Raw genomic sequence first — 14,719 nt, 5'->3', positions numbered from 1 at the left:
TTCGTTTCTGCGTCAGTCTTATCTCCCAAGTTTTAATTTCTTTTGCTACAAGTTATTTCAAAAAAAAAAAATTGGTAAAAAAAAAAGTGCCAAAAATTTCAAAAAAAAAGTGAGAAAAAGATAACTTGTGGCCTATTCTTTTGTCCTTGTTCATCCTTGGGTGCAAGTCAAAAAAAAAATTTAAGTGTCCATAAATTTCTTCTTCTTGTTTTTGTTCAATCTTCAAAAGTCAACCTTCAAGTGCCTACAAGTTGTGAACTTGAGAGTTTGATATGCTTCTACACAAATCCAAAAGCCTACATAAATTTAAGTGAAAAAAAGAAAAGAGTGGTTGAGTGAATTTTCTTTGGAGTGACTTGTGAGATTTTGGGTGAGGAATATTATTACTGACCTTTTCTTGCAGGTACAATGATTTCAACTGGCCAAAATTTTTCTCAAGGTCAAATTGATTGTCCAAGATGATGGTGGCGGCTTTGGAGCCAATACATGAGAAGTTGGAGAGGCTTCAAGTTAGTGGGGGTGGTAGTAAGAATAAAAATAAAATTTTTGAAGAAGAGGATGATGGTGGTGAAGATGAAAAGATTTTGGGTGAAAATTGGGGGATAAATAAGAGGGATCAAGAGGGATAAAAAATATATGGGGAGAAGTGAGAGGGAGATACATATATGTGGGTAAATAAGATGGGAATATTAGTGGGATTAAGATAAAAATTCCTTCGTTCCATGGGAAATCTGATCCGAAAGCTCAATTTGAGTGGGAAATGAGAGTGGAGTTCGTATTTGATTGCCACAACTACAGTGATTCAAAAAAATAAAATTGGTGGATGTGGAGTTTGTGGATTATGCTCTTAATTGGTGGGATCAGTTTGTTACTTCTAGGAAGAGGAATCATGAGAGGCCTACTGAAACATGGGATGATATGAAGTAAACTATGAGGAAGATATTTGTGCCGAATTATTACTATCCTGACATGTTTAGGCGGCTGCAGAATTTGATGCAAGGTTCAAAGAGTGTTGAAGATTACTTCAAGGAGTTGGAAGTCACCATGATTCGAGCTAACATTGAGGAGGATCGTGAAGCAACTATGGCTCCTTTCCCATGTGGTTTGAATAGGGAGATTCAAGATCAAGTGGAGTTTAGACATTGCATATATCTCGAGGAGATGGTGCAAATTTCCATTAAAGTGGAGAAACAACTCAAAAGAAGAGGCATGGGTCGAAATCCTACGGTTGAAGGTTCTTCCAATTCTCGGCTTCCAAACATTGTAAAACGAGAGAATGCCAAACCATTTACCAAGCCAGAAACCAACACCAAGCAAGAGACACCAAAGCAAGGAGTGCAAGGTAAATATGAAACTCATACTAATCATTATAGAGATATTAAATGCTTTAGATGTCAAGGGGTGGGTCATATTTATACTCAGTGTCCTAATAAAAAATCATGATTGTGAATGTTTTTGGTGAGTTTAAGTTGGAGAGTGAGGAGGAAAATTATGATGATATGCCTGCGTTGGAGGATCCCAATGATGAGGGATATGGTGCCGTTGTTGGAGAGTTGTTGGTAACAAGGAGATTTTTGAATGTGCAACAAAAGGAGGAGGAAGAAAATCAAAGGAAAAATTTATTTCATACTAGATGTTTTGTTAAAATTAAAGTGTGTAGTTTCATCATTGATGGGGGTAGTTGTACTAATGTGGCGAGTAGTGAGCTTGTTGAAAAGTTGAGTTTGCCTACTTTGAACCACCCTCAACCCTATAGATTGCAGTGGTTTAATTATAGTTCGTAGGTGAGAGTGAATAAGCAAGTTATGGTGTTTTTTCTATGGGAAGTATGAGGATGAGATGTTGTGTGATGTGGTGCCTATGCAAGATTGTCATATCTTGTTTGGTAGACCGTGGAAATTTGATATAAAAGTGGTACATGATGGTTTTAAGAATCGCTATTCTTTTACTATGAAAAAAGAGTCTGTTGTATTGTTTCCTATGACTCCAAAGCAAGTGTGGGATGATCATTTGAAAAATAAAAAGAGGGAAGATGCCGAAAAATAAAGAGTGAACAAAAAAGAGAGATGGCCTTAAAAAAAAGATGAAAAAAAATTAAGAAAAAAGAGGCTGATAAAAAAGTATGCATGACCCAAAAGAGTGAGTTGCGAGAGATTTTACATGTGCCTACTCAACTTGTGTTGATTTTATATAATAAGATTCTCCTTAGCACAAGTGATATAGCCAAAGATCTTTCTAGCAGTGTTGTTTATCTTTTAAAGGAATTTGAAGACTTATTTCCGGAGGATCTACCTCAAGGATTACCAACTTTGTGGGGAATTGAGAATCAAATTCATCTTGTGCCCATAATTGCATTGCCAAATTGTCCAGCTTATAGGGCCAACCCGGAGGAAACAAAAGAGCTACAAATTCAGGTGAGTGAACTTTTAGATAAAGGGTTTGTGCATGAGTCAATGTCTCCTTGTGATGTGCCTGTTTTGTTGGTTCTTAAGAAAGACGGTTCATGGCGTTTGTGTGTGGATTATAGAGCCATTAATAACATTACCATCAAGTATCGTCATCCTATACCTAGACTAGATGATATGTTAGATGAATTGCATGGTTCTAGTATTTTTAGTAAAATTAATCTTAAAATTGGATACCATCAAATTATAATGAGAGAAGGTGTTGAGTGGAAAACGGCTTTTAAAACTAAGTATGGTTTGTATGAGTGGTTGGTTATGCCATTTGGGTTAACTAATGCACCTAGTACTTTTATGAGGTTGATGAATCATGTTTTGCGTGCTTATATTGGAAAATTTGTTGTGGTATATTTTGATGATATTTTTGTGTATAGTAAGAACTTGAATGAGCATGTTGAACACTTGAGAATATTGTGCTAATCACACTAAAAGCTAAACACTTGTATGATAATTTGAAAAGTGTGTGTTTTGTACAAAACAAACTTGTGTTTCTTGGATATGTTGCGAGTGCTCAAGGTGTCAAAGTTGATGAAGACAAGGTAAGTGTTATTCGAGATTGGCCAACGCCTACTTCTATTGGTCAAGTTTGAAGTCTTCATGGTCTTGCAAGTTTTTATAGGAAATTTGTGAAGGATTTTAACACTTTGGCGGCTCCTATGACAGCAGTGATCAAGAAAAATGTTTCATTCCATTGGGGTAAGAGGCAAGAGAAGTCCTTTAATATTATCAAGCAAAAATTAATTAATGTGCCCTTACCTGTATTGCATGTGATGCGTCGGGTATAGGGGTTGGAGGTGTCTTAATGCAAGGAGGAAGGCCAGTTGCAGATTTTATTGAGAAGCTTAGTGGAGCATCATTGAATTATCCTACCTACGACAAGAAATTTTATGTCTTGGTTCGAGTGCGTGAAATGTGGCAGCACTACTTGAGGCCAAAAGAGTTTGTGATTCATACGGATCATGAATCTTTGAAGCATCTCAAAGGAAAGCAAAAGTTGAACAAGAGACATGCCAAGAGGGTAGTTTTTGTGAAAACTTTTCCCTACATTATCCAGTACGAGCAAGGGAAGGAGAACGGTGTAGCGGATGCTCTATCACAAAGGTACGCGCTCTTATCTACTCTAGATTCTTAGTTTTATGGTTTGAGCATGTGAAAGAGTTGTATGCTAGTAATCTTGATTTTGATGAAATTTATGTGTCATGTTTGCATGGTCCAAAGGATAAATTTTTCATGCATGATGGTTATTTGTTCAAGGAAGATAAGTTGTGTGTTCCTAAATCGTCAATTCGTGAATTACTTGTTAGAGAATCACATGGTGGTGGTTTAATGGGACATTTTGGGGTGGCTAAAACTTATGAAACTTTGCATTAACATTTTCATTGGCCGAATAGCATGACGTTGAAAATGTTTGTGAGAGGTGTGTGACTTGTAAAAAGGCTAAGTCTAAGACACAACCACCTGGATTGTATACTCCACTTCCCGTTCCTAGTGAACCATGGGTAGACATTTCTATGGATTTTGTTTTAGGACTATGGATTTTGTTTTAAGTCTATCTAAGAAAGGAGTGATTCTATTTTTGTTGTGGTTGATCGGTTTCTAAGATGGTCATTTCATTGTGTGTCATAAATCTGATGATGCTTCTCATGTTGCGGATTTTTTCTTTAATGAAATTTTTAGATTGCATGGCATGCTTAGGAGTATTATGTCTGATAGAGATAGTCGTTTCTTGAGTTAATTTTGGAAAACGTTATGGTGCAAACTTGGTACTAAATTGCTATTTTCTACTACTTGTCATCCTCAAACGGATGGTCAAACTGAATTTGTTAATAGAACATTAGGAACTTTGTTGCGTACTATAATAAAAAATTATTTGAAGAGTTGGGAAGAATTTTTGTCATTTGTTGAGTTTTCTTATAATCTTAGTTGCATTCTACTACAAATTTTTCACCTTTCAAAATTGTGTATGGCTTTAATTCTTTAACTCCTTTGGATTTGATGTGTTTGCCTTGAAAGGGTTAACATAGATGGTAAGAAAAAGGCTGAGTTTGTGAGAAATTTTCATGAGAAGGTTAAGGCGAACATTGAGAAGAACTTGAAGTATATCAAGCAAGCAAAAAAATATAGAAAGAAAGTTGTGTTTGAACCTGGTGATTGGGTATGGTTGCATTTGAGGAAGGAGCGTTTCCCGAAAAAAGCGGCGATCTAAGTTATTACCTAAAGGCGATGGACCTTTCCAAGTTTTGGAGCGGATCAATGATAATTCCTAGAAATTAGACTTGTCAGGTGAGTATAACGCAAATACTATTTTTAATGTTTCTGACTTGTCTCTATTTGATATAGGTGATGATCAAGATTTGAGGGCAAATAGTTTTCAATAATGGGTGGATGTTGCGATCATGGATGACTCGCGTGTTGATCACGTTGCTGAGGAAGCTAAGGACCCATTGGAAATTCCACGTGGACCAATTACGAGAGGACGGGGCAAGAAATTTAAGGAAGCACTTCAGTCATTAATGATGGATTACCACGAGGGTGTTGGAATTCTTGAAAATCAGTTTGGAGTAAGCTATAATGTTATTGAAGCCCGAAGGGATCAATAAAGTGAAGAAAATATTGAAGAAAAGCCAAAACACAAAGTTTGGTCCAAGACTCATGTGAGTCCGCGCTCTGTTGTGCGAGGCTCGTGCGCGCCCGCATAGATGAGTGGATTTTTTTACAGAGGATGTGCGAAGCTCAAGCGCACCCGCGCTATACACATTGAACCCGCGCGCGGTTGAAGAATTTTGAAGATGTCTTTTTAGGAAAGCCATGCACGTCCGCTCTATTCTCTTGCGCGCGCGCAAGAAAGATTTACACACATCGAGCATGTTTGTGTGTGTGTTTGGAATTTTGATTATTTGTGATATATTTTCCTATTTTGAGTCTTTTAAGCCTACTAGGAAACTTCTAGGAGATATTTTGATATCTTTTGTTTTATTTTTCTGATATCTTTTATTATTTTCGGATTGTAATATAAACACTATACATTTATTATTTTAATATAGAATTCAGATTTGATATTCAAATTATAAAATTCTCTCTCTAGAATTTTATTGATCTTTTGCTTAACAAAAAATCAAACATATCAATGTTTTAAAATTTGTGCCGTTTTTTGATTGATTATATTCGTGGATTGTCATAAACAAGTTTTCTGAAGGTTCCGTTGTGATCAGTTGTTTATTTCGTGATTGTTTGTTGCTAGTCTCAAGTAAACTAGAGGTGAATAATCCAAGTTTTTACTTGTTTCAAGATTGAGAGATTTTAATTGATTTCTTTTTGTCTATTGGATTGAGGGTACAATTCGATATAATTGTGCTTGCCTTCAATACAACAAGAATTCATATCAAATTTGGTCCAAACAAAAGCCCGATCTTATAAATTAGGGAAAAGAAGCGGACCTACAAGAACATCCCTATAAATGAGATCATCTCAAAGCAGGGGAAGAATACCATACAGAATAACTCATACGAGAGAAATTAAAAGTTTTAAAGACTGTAACTGCTTAACATACGAAGCAAGGGGACATATTTCAACAAATTGTCCAAAAAATGAGAATAAAGGAGTGAAAATCTTTGAAGCAACACCAAACATGGATGATGAGGTCTTCTTTCAAGATATATTCCAAGTATATCAGTTTGAGGATATACCCTCAGACGAAAGTATATATGAGGAAGAAATACTACAAGAATCTGAGGATGAATCAGAATCTTAATCATAGTGATGAATAAGTACTGTTTCGACAAGAAACACATGAGATTTTGGCTGGATTTTTCAGTCAAACTATTATATCTCATAATATGATCCAAATAATTATGAGAGAAAATCCTACTCTACATAAATATCAAGAATTTTTGGCAGGACAAGTGGAAAGATTCTTAGGAAACCTGGGCCTTAGACAAAGAAGACACAATCTGATTTACCAGGTATCTATAAGGGAAATGAAAATCCCCACGGAATTACCTAGTAATCAGATTGAAATACAATTAATTCATTTGAAGAAATAAGAGAAGAATTGCAAAAGCAGAAAAGTAAAGTAGCAAGGAAGATGTTCTGGATTCATATTTGAGCAATCCAAATAGTGATCAAAGCTACTATTAAAGAAGGAATAGATTCACTCATAGACATCGTAGTATACGATAAAAGAATGGGGAATATACAAGATTCTTTTCTGGGAACTATCTTAGGAAATTTATTTGCAGGTAAAATTGTAGGAGTTATTTACCCAAGAATAGCCTACTATTTAGCTGATAGAGATTTTAGTCGAGCCTTGACGTTGCATCAAAATTTCAAGGAAAAACGATTAATGAAGGAATGTAATAGACCATATTCTATTACATATCAAATTTCATATGCTTTTTCTAATACTCACTTTTCAGAACTATTTATTAGAAATGATTTTATTGAAATTCTAGAGATATTTGGAAAGGTTTCTCAATCAATCTGCTCAGAAATAATCGAGTTTCCTTTATGGCCAATCAAGAGAAAGAAAAAACTCTTGAAGTTAGTAAATCATGAGCATGATTTACTAGAACGCATTGAAAAAGTAGAAAAGATTAACCATACTCTACCTACTAAGGCCTTAGAAAAATTAAGGCTAAATAGTCTTAATCGGATTACTAAGTTACAACACGGCTTATTAAAAACGGCGGGGCCATTTAGTAATCCCTTCAAAAAATGACAACAAACCCTTTCTCCATATACATTCCAATTGGGATGTTGTATGAACAAGATTGTGAAGAAGAATTGCCAAAAATTGTTGGAAAAGATTTCTCGAAAAGAATTCTAATCATTTTCAAAGAAATAAAACAATCAGAGATCCTTATGGGAAGCGCAGGTCAGACTCCTTTGATGGAGAACGCGGAGATCAGATCAATCAGGATTGATACCCGATGCAGCGGAAGTTTAAAAATTTTATATGGAACGATTCCATAGTGGGTATCAAAACCTTACGATTAAATTGTGTGTGAAAAAATTAAATAACAATTATAAATTTTTACCTTCAATCTCGAATCGAGATTTTGGAGACCAACAGATTGCTCTGCTCTTGTTGTATATCCCTGGAACTGATGGACGAACTGTTCTTCAATCAGGTCCACGAACGGATATTTAATCCCTCTGATAGATTGCACTAGAAAATCTATCAGAAGTTTCTACGAAGAGATTAACGAATTTGATCCGTTAAACCAGACTGCAATTCAAAATTCACAGACTGGATTTTACCGAGCAGAGGGGAAAAGGGGGCGGCCACTTCAGAGGAAACATTCTAGGGTTTTTTGAAAATTTTGTGACCTGTTGTGTGTAATTTCTGTACTCCAATAACTTATTTATAATGTAGGCCGCTAACAGCTTAGGGCCCATTAGTCATAAGTTCAAGCCCAACAAGCAAAGCCCGCATGTTCAGAAATTAATATAAAATTCATCATGACTCCGATTGATAAACCGATTTCACCAATGTGCACAGAAACCATTTCTGCACCTTTTAAAGTCAAGATAAATTTTTCTGAATCCGAATTCAGTGGTTTCCAAAAATGCCTATCCCTATGTCATTTTAGGAAATCTTACTCCTCTAATAATTAAGAAGTCCAAATTCTTTGTTCATTAAATTTAACTCTTTAAATTTAACTATCTCAACGGGGATTAAAAATCAATTACTCTGTGTGACCCTCAATGGTTCAGGGATACAGCTAGCCGTGGGCTCACAACTCTTTGTGACTCGGAACAACAATTTCCGACTTGCCCATCGAATCATGGTATGAGCGCCTAGCAACATCGCCCCATGATTCCCTAGGTATCACTGATAGTGCCTGCAAGAACCAATAGATTTTGGTTAGCGTACAGTACGGTCCCTTCATCCATATATCCCGATCGAATCAACAACCATTGGTATATCGAGAGTCGTTCGAGATTCGATAACTATGCAATACATCTTGAAGATCAAATAGTGACATCGCATGTGTTACTAAAAAACCATTTCTTAAAACACATCATGTACTCTGGCCAGAGATTCGTCACACTAATATCTCCTCAGATCGCATAGGATATCCACACTCGCAAGTATGTGGTGAATCCTTGTCAACAAAGCATCGACTCCTATATGTGTTGTAACTGTACCCAATCCCGACACCTGATGACCCCAATAGAGTCGGTAAACGACTCAAAGCACAGTACTAGCATATAGAGTCTCAATGATGTTTCAAGTAGTAAGGACTAATGGTGTACAACCAAAACCGCGGACTTTATCCACTCGATAAGTGATAACCACTTGGAAAGTCCGGATAGGGTAGTTCGATCATTCATCATATGAATATCCATTTGCATGCTTCGAACATCTCTATATTCCTTACCAATGAAACGTGGTACTCTGCATCGCAAATGCTAGTCTCAAACTCGAGCGATCCTTATCCTTATTATCGGACGGCTCAATCGACTAGGAACAGTTTAGAATATACATGACTATAAGATGTGTTTCATGATAGACATCCCCATGTTCTACCACATCTTACATACACTATAGTATATTCAAGGTCTTTATCAAAACAACAATAGTATATCACAATATAACAATATGAAGAAAGATAAAGTCATTATCATTAATAAAAGTGTAAATTATATTAAACAAAAGATTGTTTATACAAAGAGTCATCAAAGCCCTTAGCCACAAGTTGGCTCACCGGGCACCTACTCTTTCATCCTTGGTACAAGGTAAAGACACCGTCAATATATTTTCATGATAAAGGAGCCGATATCTTGTTGTGAAATAACTTTTTACAAATGTTTAAAAAGTACACACAAGATAACGAGTTAAGACGACTTATGTTCACTACCATTTGTGATCATAAGATTATCATTCATAAACTCAAGGTTGCATTTTATCGACAAATGCCGATAATGTTCCGCAGACAGCGTGGTGATAAAGGACAACTTTTTCACCCAAATATGAAATATTCCAGGAGAGTTGGAGAAACCATGTTAAAAATAACAAGAGAACAAGAACTACAAATAGCGGATATGGATCTTCTCAATGTAACTCTAACCCACAGAGACATAGAGTTGGCGAACAAATTATCCCTTGAATATGTCAAATAGAGGCTCAAAGAAAGTTATAATGAGCTTTTTTTTGGCATGGTGGGATAAAAATCAACTCAAAGCAGCCTTAATTTAAAGAAAGACAAATAGTATGAGTTCGTTAGATATAAGCCTATCTCGATGAACGTAACAGATCAAAGGGATAAAAGAATGATTATCAAGGAACATTTAGACCTTGGTCTAATCAAAGAAGGAGTGTCACCATATAATAGCCATGGTTTTCTGGCCAGAAATCATGGTGAAATAAAAAGAAAAAAACACAGGTTAGTTATTAACTACCAAGGAATTAATAAAATCCTTGAGTTTTATGGGTACTTCATACCCAGTAGAAAACATCTAATTAGTTGTGTACGAAATGCTAGAGTGTTCTAAAAATTTGATTGTAAGTCTGGATTTTACCAGATTCGGATGGTAGAGGCTGTAAGAAATTTACAGCCTTCTCTACACCACAAGAACATTATATCTGAGAAGTTATGCCTATGAGATTGGCTAATGCACCCAAAATATTTCAAATAAAGATGGATAATCTATTTAAAGATTATTTCAACTTCATATTTGTTTATATTGATGATATTCTTATAGCATCACAAAACATAGATGAACATGTTAAACATTTAGAGATTTTCTCTAAAATTTGCAAACAAGAAGGACTGGTTTTATCTGAAAAGAAAGCAGTCATAGCAACAAGGAAAATCGAATTCCTTGGCATTGAGATTTATGATCTGGAATAATTATACAACCCCATATTGTGGAAAAGATACATAATTTTCCAGATAAACTCAAAGACGTAAAACAACTCCAAAGTTTTCCCGGATTGGTTAATTTTGCAAGAATGTTCATAAACAACCTAGAGATTTACAGGAAGGTGTTCAGTCCTTTATAAAAAAAAAGGATGCAAGGTTTATATGGACCGATGAACATATTAAAGGGGTAAACCAACTAAAGGTATATGTAAGAAACTCCCAAAAATGGCTATACCCGTAGATGAAGATGATTTGGTGTTATTTACAGATGTCAGCGACGATTGGTGGGCTGAAGTCCTTACTAAGCTCACTCCAGATGGGGATGTACCATGTAGATACTCTAGCGGCCTTTTTACATAATCTGGCGGCATCAGATGACATATCAAATAAAAGGAATTTTACGCAGTTAAAAAGGATTTTGAAAATTGGCCTTTATTTTTACTTGCTAAAAATTTTACTTTAAAAGTTGATAATACCCAAGTAAAAGCTTTCTTAAGAAAGAAAATTGAATCTAAACAAGAGAAAGCCATATTATTAAGATGGCAAGCTTTGTGTCAAAATTATATTTTTGATATTGTTATTATTAAATCTCATGAAAATATTCTTGCGGATTTTTTAACAAGAGATGGAAGCCGGTGACGTGGATTCCATCATGAAAATGCAGAGACATCTCAGGGAACACCTTGTATTGCTTCAAACAGAGTTCAACCAGTTATTCATTAATGCTAAAATGGATGGCATGTTACAAAAACAACTGGTCGGATCAAAGTATCTAATTGAATTACAGGATGTTTGCAAGCTCAAACTCAACTATGGGCTGCTAATCAAGAGCCAATTGTGAAGACTATAGAGAAACGATTGGATTCTCATTAACAAGATATGATAAAACCATTGGTTTTACTAGAAGAAAAAAAATACAGTCACTGGTTTTAGAACAATATGTTGGAGTTTCTAAAACCCAAGAAACAAGTGCTAATCTATCATCAGCATTTGATGAATTGGATAAAGCAACAATTGATTAGAAAAACTGATCAAGTTAACCCTCCGCCTCTTGGGTAAAAGAGGAAGAGATCAATCTTAGGCTCAACACTGACAAGGGAAAATCTAAGATTGATACTAATCCAGATACTATTTTTTCATTTCAAGTTTATCAACAAAGGTGGGAGAAATTTAATACCAGGAGTGAAATCATCCCAAACACTTTCAGGGTGGATGTTGCAGAAATATATCCAAGGTTTGGCTAAAAAACATTGTCATCCCTAAGGATGTCAAGCTCTGGTATGAATTTGGGGCTTTGACCTTAGTTTATACAACTTCACCACGTTTCCCGGAGATATCACAATTACCAAATCGATCCAAGAAGAAGTCCAAGAAACGTGGGCAAATAATGATAATTTGTCCAGAGGAGATGTGCTAGAATTATATTTTTTCAGTACAGCTCCAGAACCAATAGGGAAAAGATCACACAAACCCTTTAATTTCATCAAGATTAGAAACCTGATACAAATAATCATAAATTTATAAAGGATCCTATATCTAAAAAATATATCATTGGTGTCCACTTTAGAATAAAATGAAATCTCAACTAGAAGAGCATGGGGTATTTGGGTCTGTCTCACCGAGATGGACAAGGACAAGTTTTCGTTCAAATTTTATCAAAATTCTGTGAATGGATTGTTCCTGTTAAACACAATAACAGGAAAAACTACGAGTTTTGCGGAAGAACTCTTCAAAAGAAGAGGAAACTTTTGTGGAACAACAAATTGCCGTAGACTAAAGAAACTCGCCGAAAATTTTGTAACATCGCTCATATCGGAAGATGATCAGAGAATATCTGCTCAGAATGTCCAAACCAAAAGGATTCAAAATTTGGAAAAACCTTCAGACCCCGAACGAATTGAAAGGATTTTTTTGATACAAGTAAAGGTGGACAAGGACCACTAAAGACGTGTTTTCACAAGGGCACACTTCAAAAGCAAAAATATGCCCCGAAAAAATTATAGAATGCATGTGAGGAAAATAAAGCCAAAAAAAAGTGGCAAAAATGTGACTCCTCTACTAGTAAAAGATGTCATCAATAATTACATAAATAATACAAGACAGTTGTAAGATTCCCTGAATTTTTTCGGTGAAACAAGTGGAACTTCAGATATAAATAGATGCATTTAAGGAAGATGAAGACATCGCTCATTCCCTTCAGTTTTCATACAAATAAAAATATTGTAATATTTATCTTTCTACGTTGGTATTAAGTTTTGTAATTTTATGTATTTGAAGAACAAGGCTACGATGAGTAGCTAAATAAGTTATTTCCTCTTCAAAGGAGGTTGATGTCGCGTAATTTTGTGCTCGCAAGTGCACGGTGTCAAGTTTTAATATAATTACTAGTACTTGTAATTAAAATAGTCTTAATTTTATTTAGAAAATTAATATTTTAGAGATTTGCAAAAAAATAAAAATTATCAAAGGATTTTTTACAGCACGCGCACAACTTTCAGAGATTAATCAATCAGAGGAAAAATGTTCTAGATGTTTAGATTTCACCTGGTTTCAATAACAATCACTCTTAATTAATTTATTTTCATGAATTTCATTCAATTAAAAGCGAAGAACACTTAGATTATTCTATTTCCCTCTCTCGAGCAACAAATAGATGATATCAACTACAGTTCAATTCCAATATCCTTATTAAAAATCTATTTGTAGTGATCTATGCAAAAAAAAGTTCTTTTTATAGCTTTGTTAAAATTATATACTCTCCCGAGCTATATAAATAATTAACAGTGTAATTTTTATTGGTCCTATTTAAAATCTCCTCTCCCGAGTGCCAGATTTCAAATAAATATTACAGTTCAATTATTGATCAGGTAATTGAAAAGACATTCTGTAGTGACCCTTACCCGGATCACCTACTAAACAAAACTTACGCATGCAATTAACTTAATAAAACAGATATCAGAATAAAACTGCGGAAACCATTAACATTATACAATCCCAAGAAAAGGAATCTGTAATTATCCAATAATATACAACCAAATCGAATAGCTGTATAAACCCAAACAACAGTAATAAAGCCTAGACGAAGCTCCAGCTGGCCAACCACTGACTAGCCCCTCCTGGATCCACCCTCCTCGTCCAATCGCAAACCTGCCCCATGGAATAGGGTGTCCAGAAAATACAGAGTACGAGACGTGAGCATAAAACACTCAGTGCGAGAGTATGAGTATACATGCATGCAAAGTGAACTCCCTATAGACTCGGGGTCAAGGATCGGATAACAGAGACAGACCGGGCCCTAGTATGTAGCACGCTGTGCCGTCGCTTCAGGAGGTGGCTCCCATACCGAGATAACCGTGGAAACACCGGACCCAAATCGATGGAAGTCCATCCACTAACAGAATAGGGTACAACCCTACTAACAGACATCTCGAAGGAGATACAGCAAGATGCAAATGAATGCAGCATAATATCATGGCATATAAATCATGCGGTCACATAATACATGCATACTCAGTCAGGATATCTCGAACAGTACTTTCGTACCTCAAATACCAGGTAGGTACTACCAGCTCTAAGTCCAAGCCTAAAGTCCGCCTACACAGCGAAATGATACCACTATCATTACAGTGCTCTAAAAGCCTTAACTAAGCTATTGCATACTCCTAAATATTTATAGGAAGCAAAAGCTATACCTTCGTCCGTCGTTAGCCCTTTGATGTCGATGCCTCCAGAACTTGGGCACAACTCCGCTACGACTACCGAACGCCTCTCCGACCTCCGGACCAAGCCTAAGAAGACTAGAACAGCTCGAATATGACTAGAAAAATAGAGGAAATCCGGAATTGGCAAGGAAAAATGAAGTCTCGGCCTTCTATTTATAGACAACGATCGGAGCCTCCGATCCTCGATCGGAACGTCCGAACCTCGATCGGAACGTCCGATCCTGCCATCGGAGCTTCCGAAGATCCTGATCTGCCACGTGTTAAAATATCACTTGATGACTCCCGATAGGGGTGATCGGAGCCTCCGGTCCTGATCGGAGCTTCCGATCCAGCCACACGTCATGGATGACGTAATATCATCGGTGCCTCCGATCCTCATCGGAGCTTCCGATCCCGATCGGAGCTTCCGATCGTCCCTTCGGAGCTTCCGATCCGTCCAATCCCCAATTTATGTAATTAGCATTAATCCTTTAATTACTCAATTTGGGCACGGGCTACTACATTCTCCCCCACTTAAGATATTTCGTCCTCGAAATCAGATCTTAAGTACCGAATGCAAATACAGAAATCAGAAACATTCTTTATTCAAACAAACGTTTACAGAGTTTGCAACTGAATACAACTTAAAGAATGAAATCAAAACAACTCAGGATGGTCTTTACGCATC

At 36.1% G+C, this 14,719-nt stretch overlaps 1 protein-coding gene across 1 annotated transcript; it reads left to right on the top strand.

Annotated features, from left to right (window-relative positions):
- The first annotated feature begins 930 nt into the window (after positions 1-930).
- Positions 931-4,820, top strand: LOC140886522 (uncharacterized). The gene is made up of 7 exons (XM_073293121.1): positions 931-1,335; positions 1,470-1,559; positions 2,262-2,551; positions 3,082-3,158; positions 3,248-3,563; positions 4,476-4,617; positions 4,803-4,820. Exons 1-7 carry the CDS (start codon positions 931-933, stop codon positions 4,818-4,820), a joined length of 1,338 nt encoding a protein of 445 aa, XP_073149222.1.
- Positions 4,821-14,719: the final 9,899 nt, after the last annotated feature.

The sequence above is a fragment of the Henckelia pumila genome, chromosome 3 (assembly GCF_033568475.1).
Source record: "Henckelia pumila isolate YLH828 chromosome 3, ASM3356847v2, whole genome shotgun sequence".
NCBI lineage: Eukaryota > Viridiplantae > Streptophyta > Magnoliopsida > Lamiales > Gesneriaceae > Henckelia > Henckelia pumila.
This window is presented reverse-complemented; position numbering and strand designations above follow the sequence as displayed.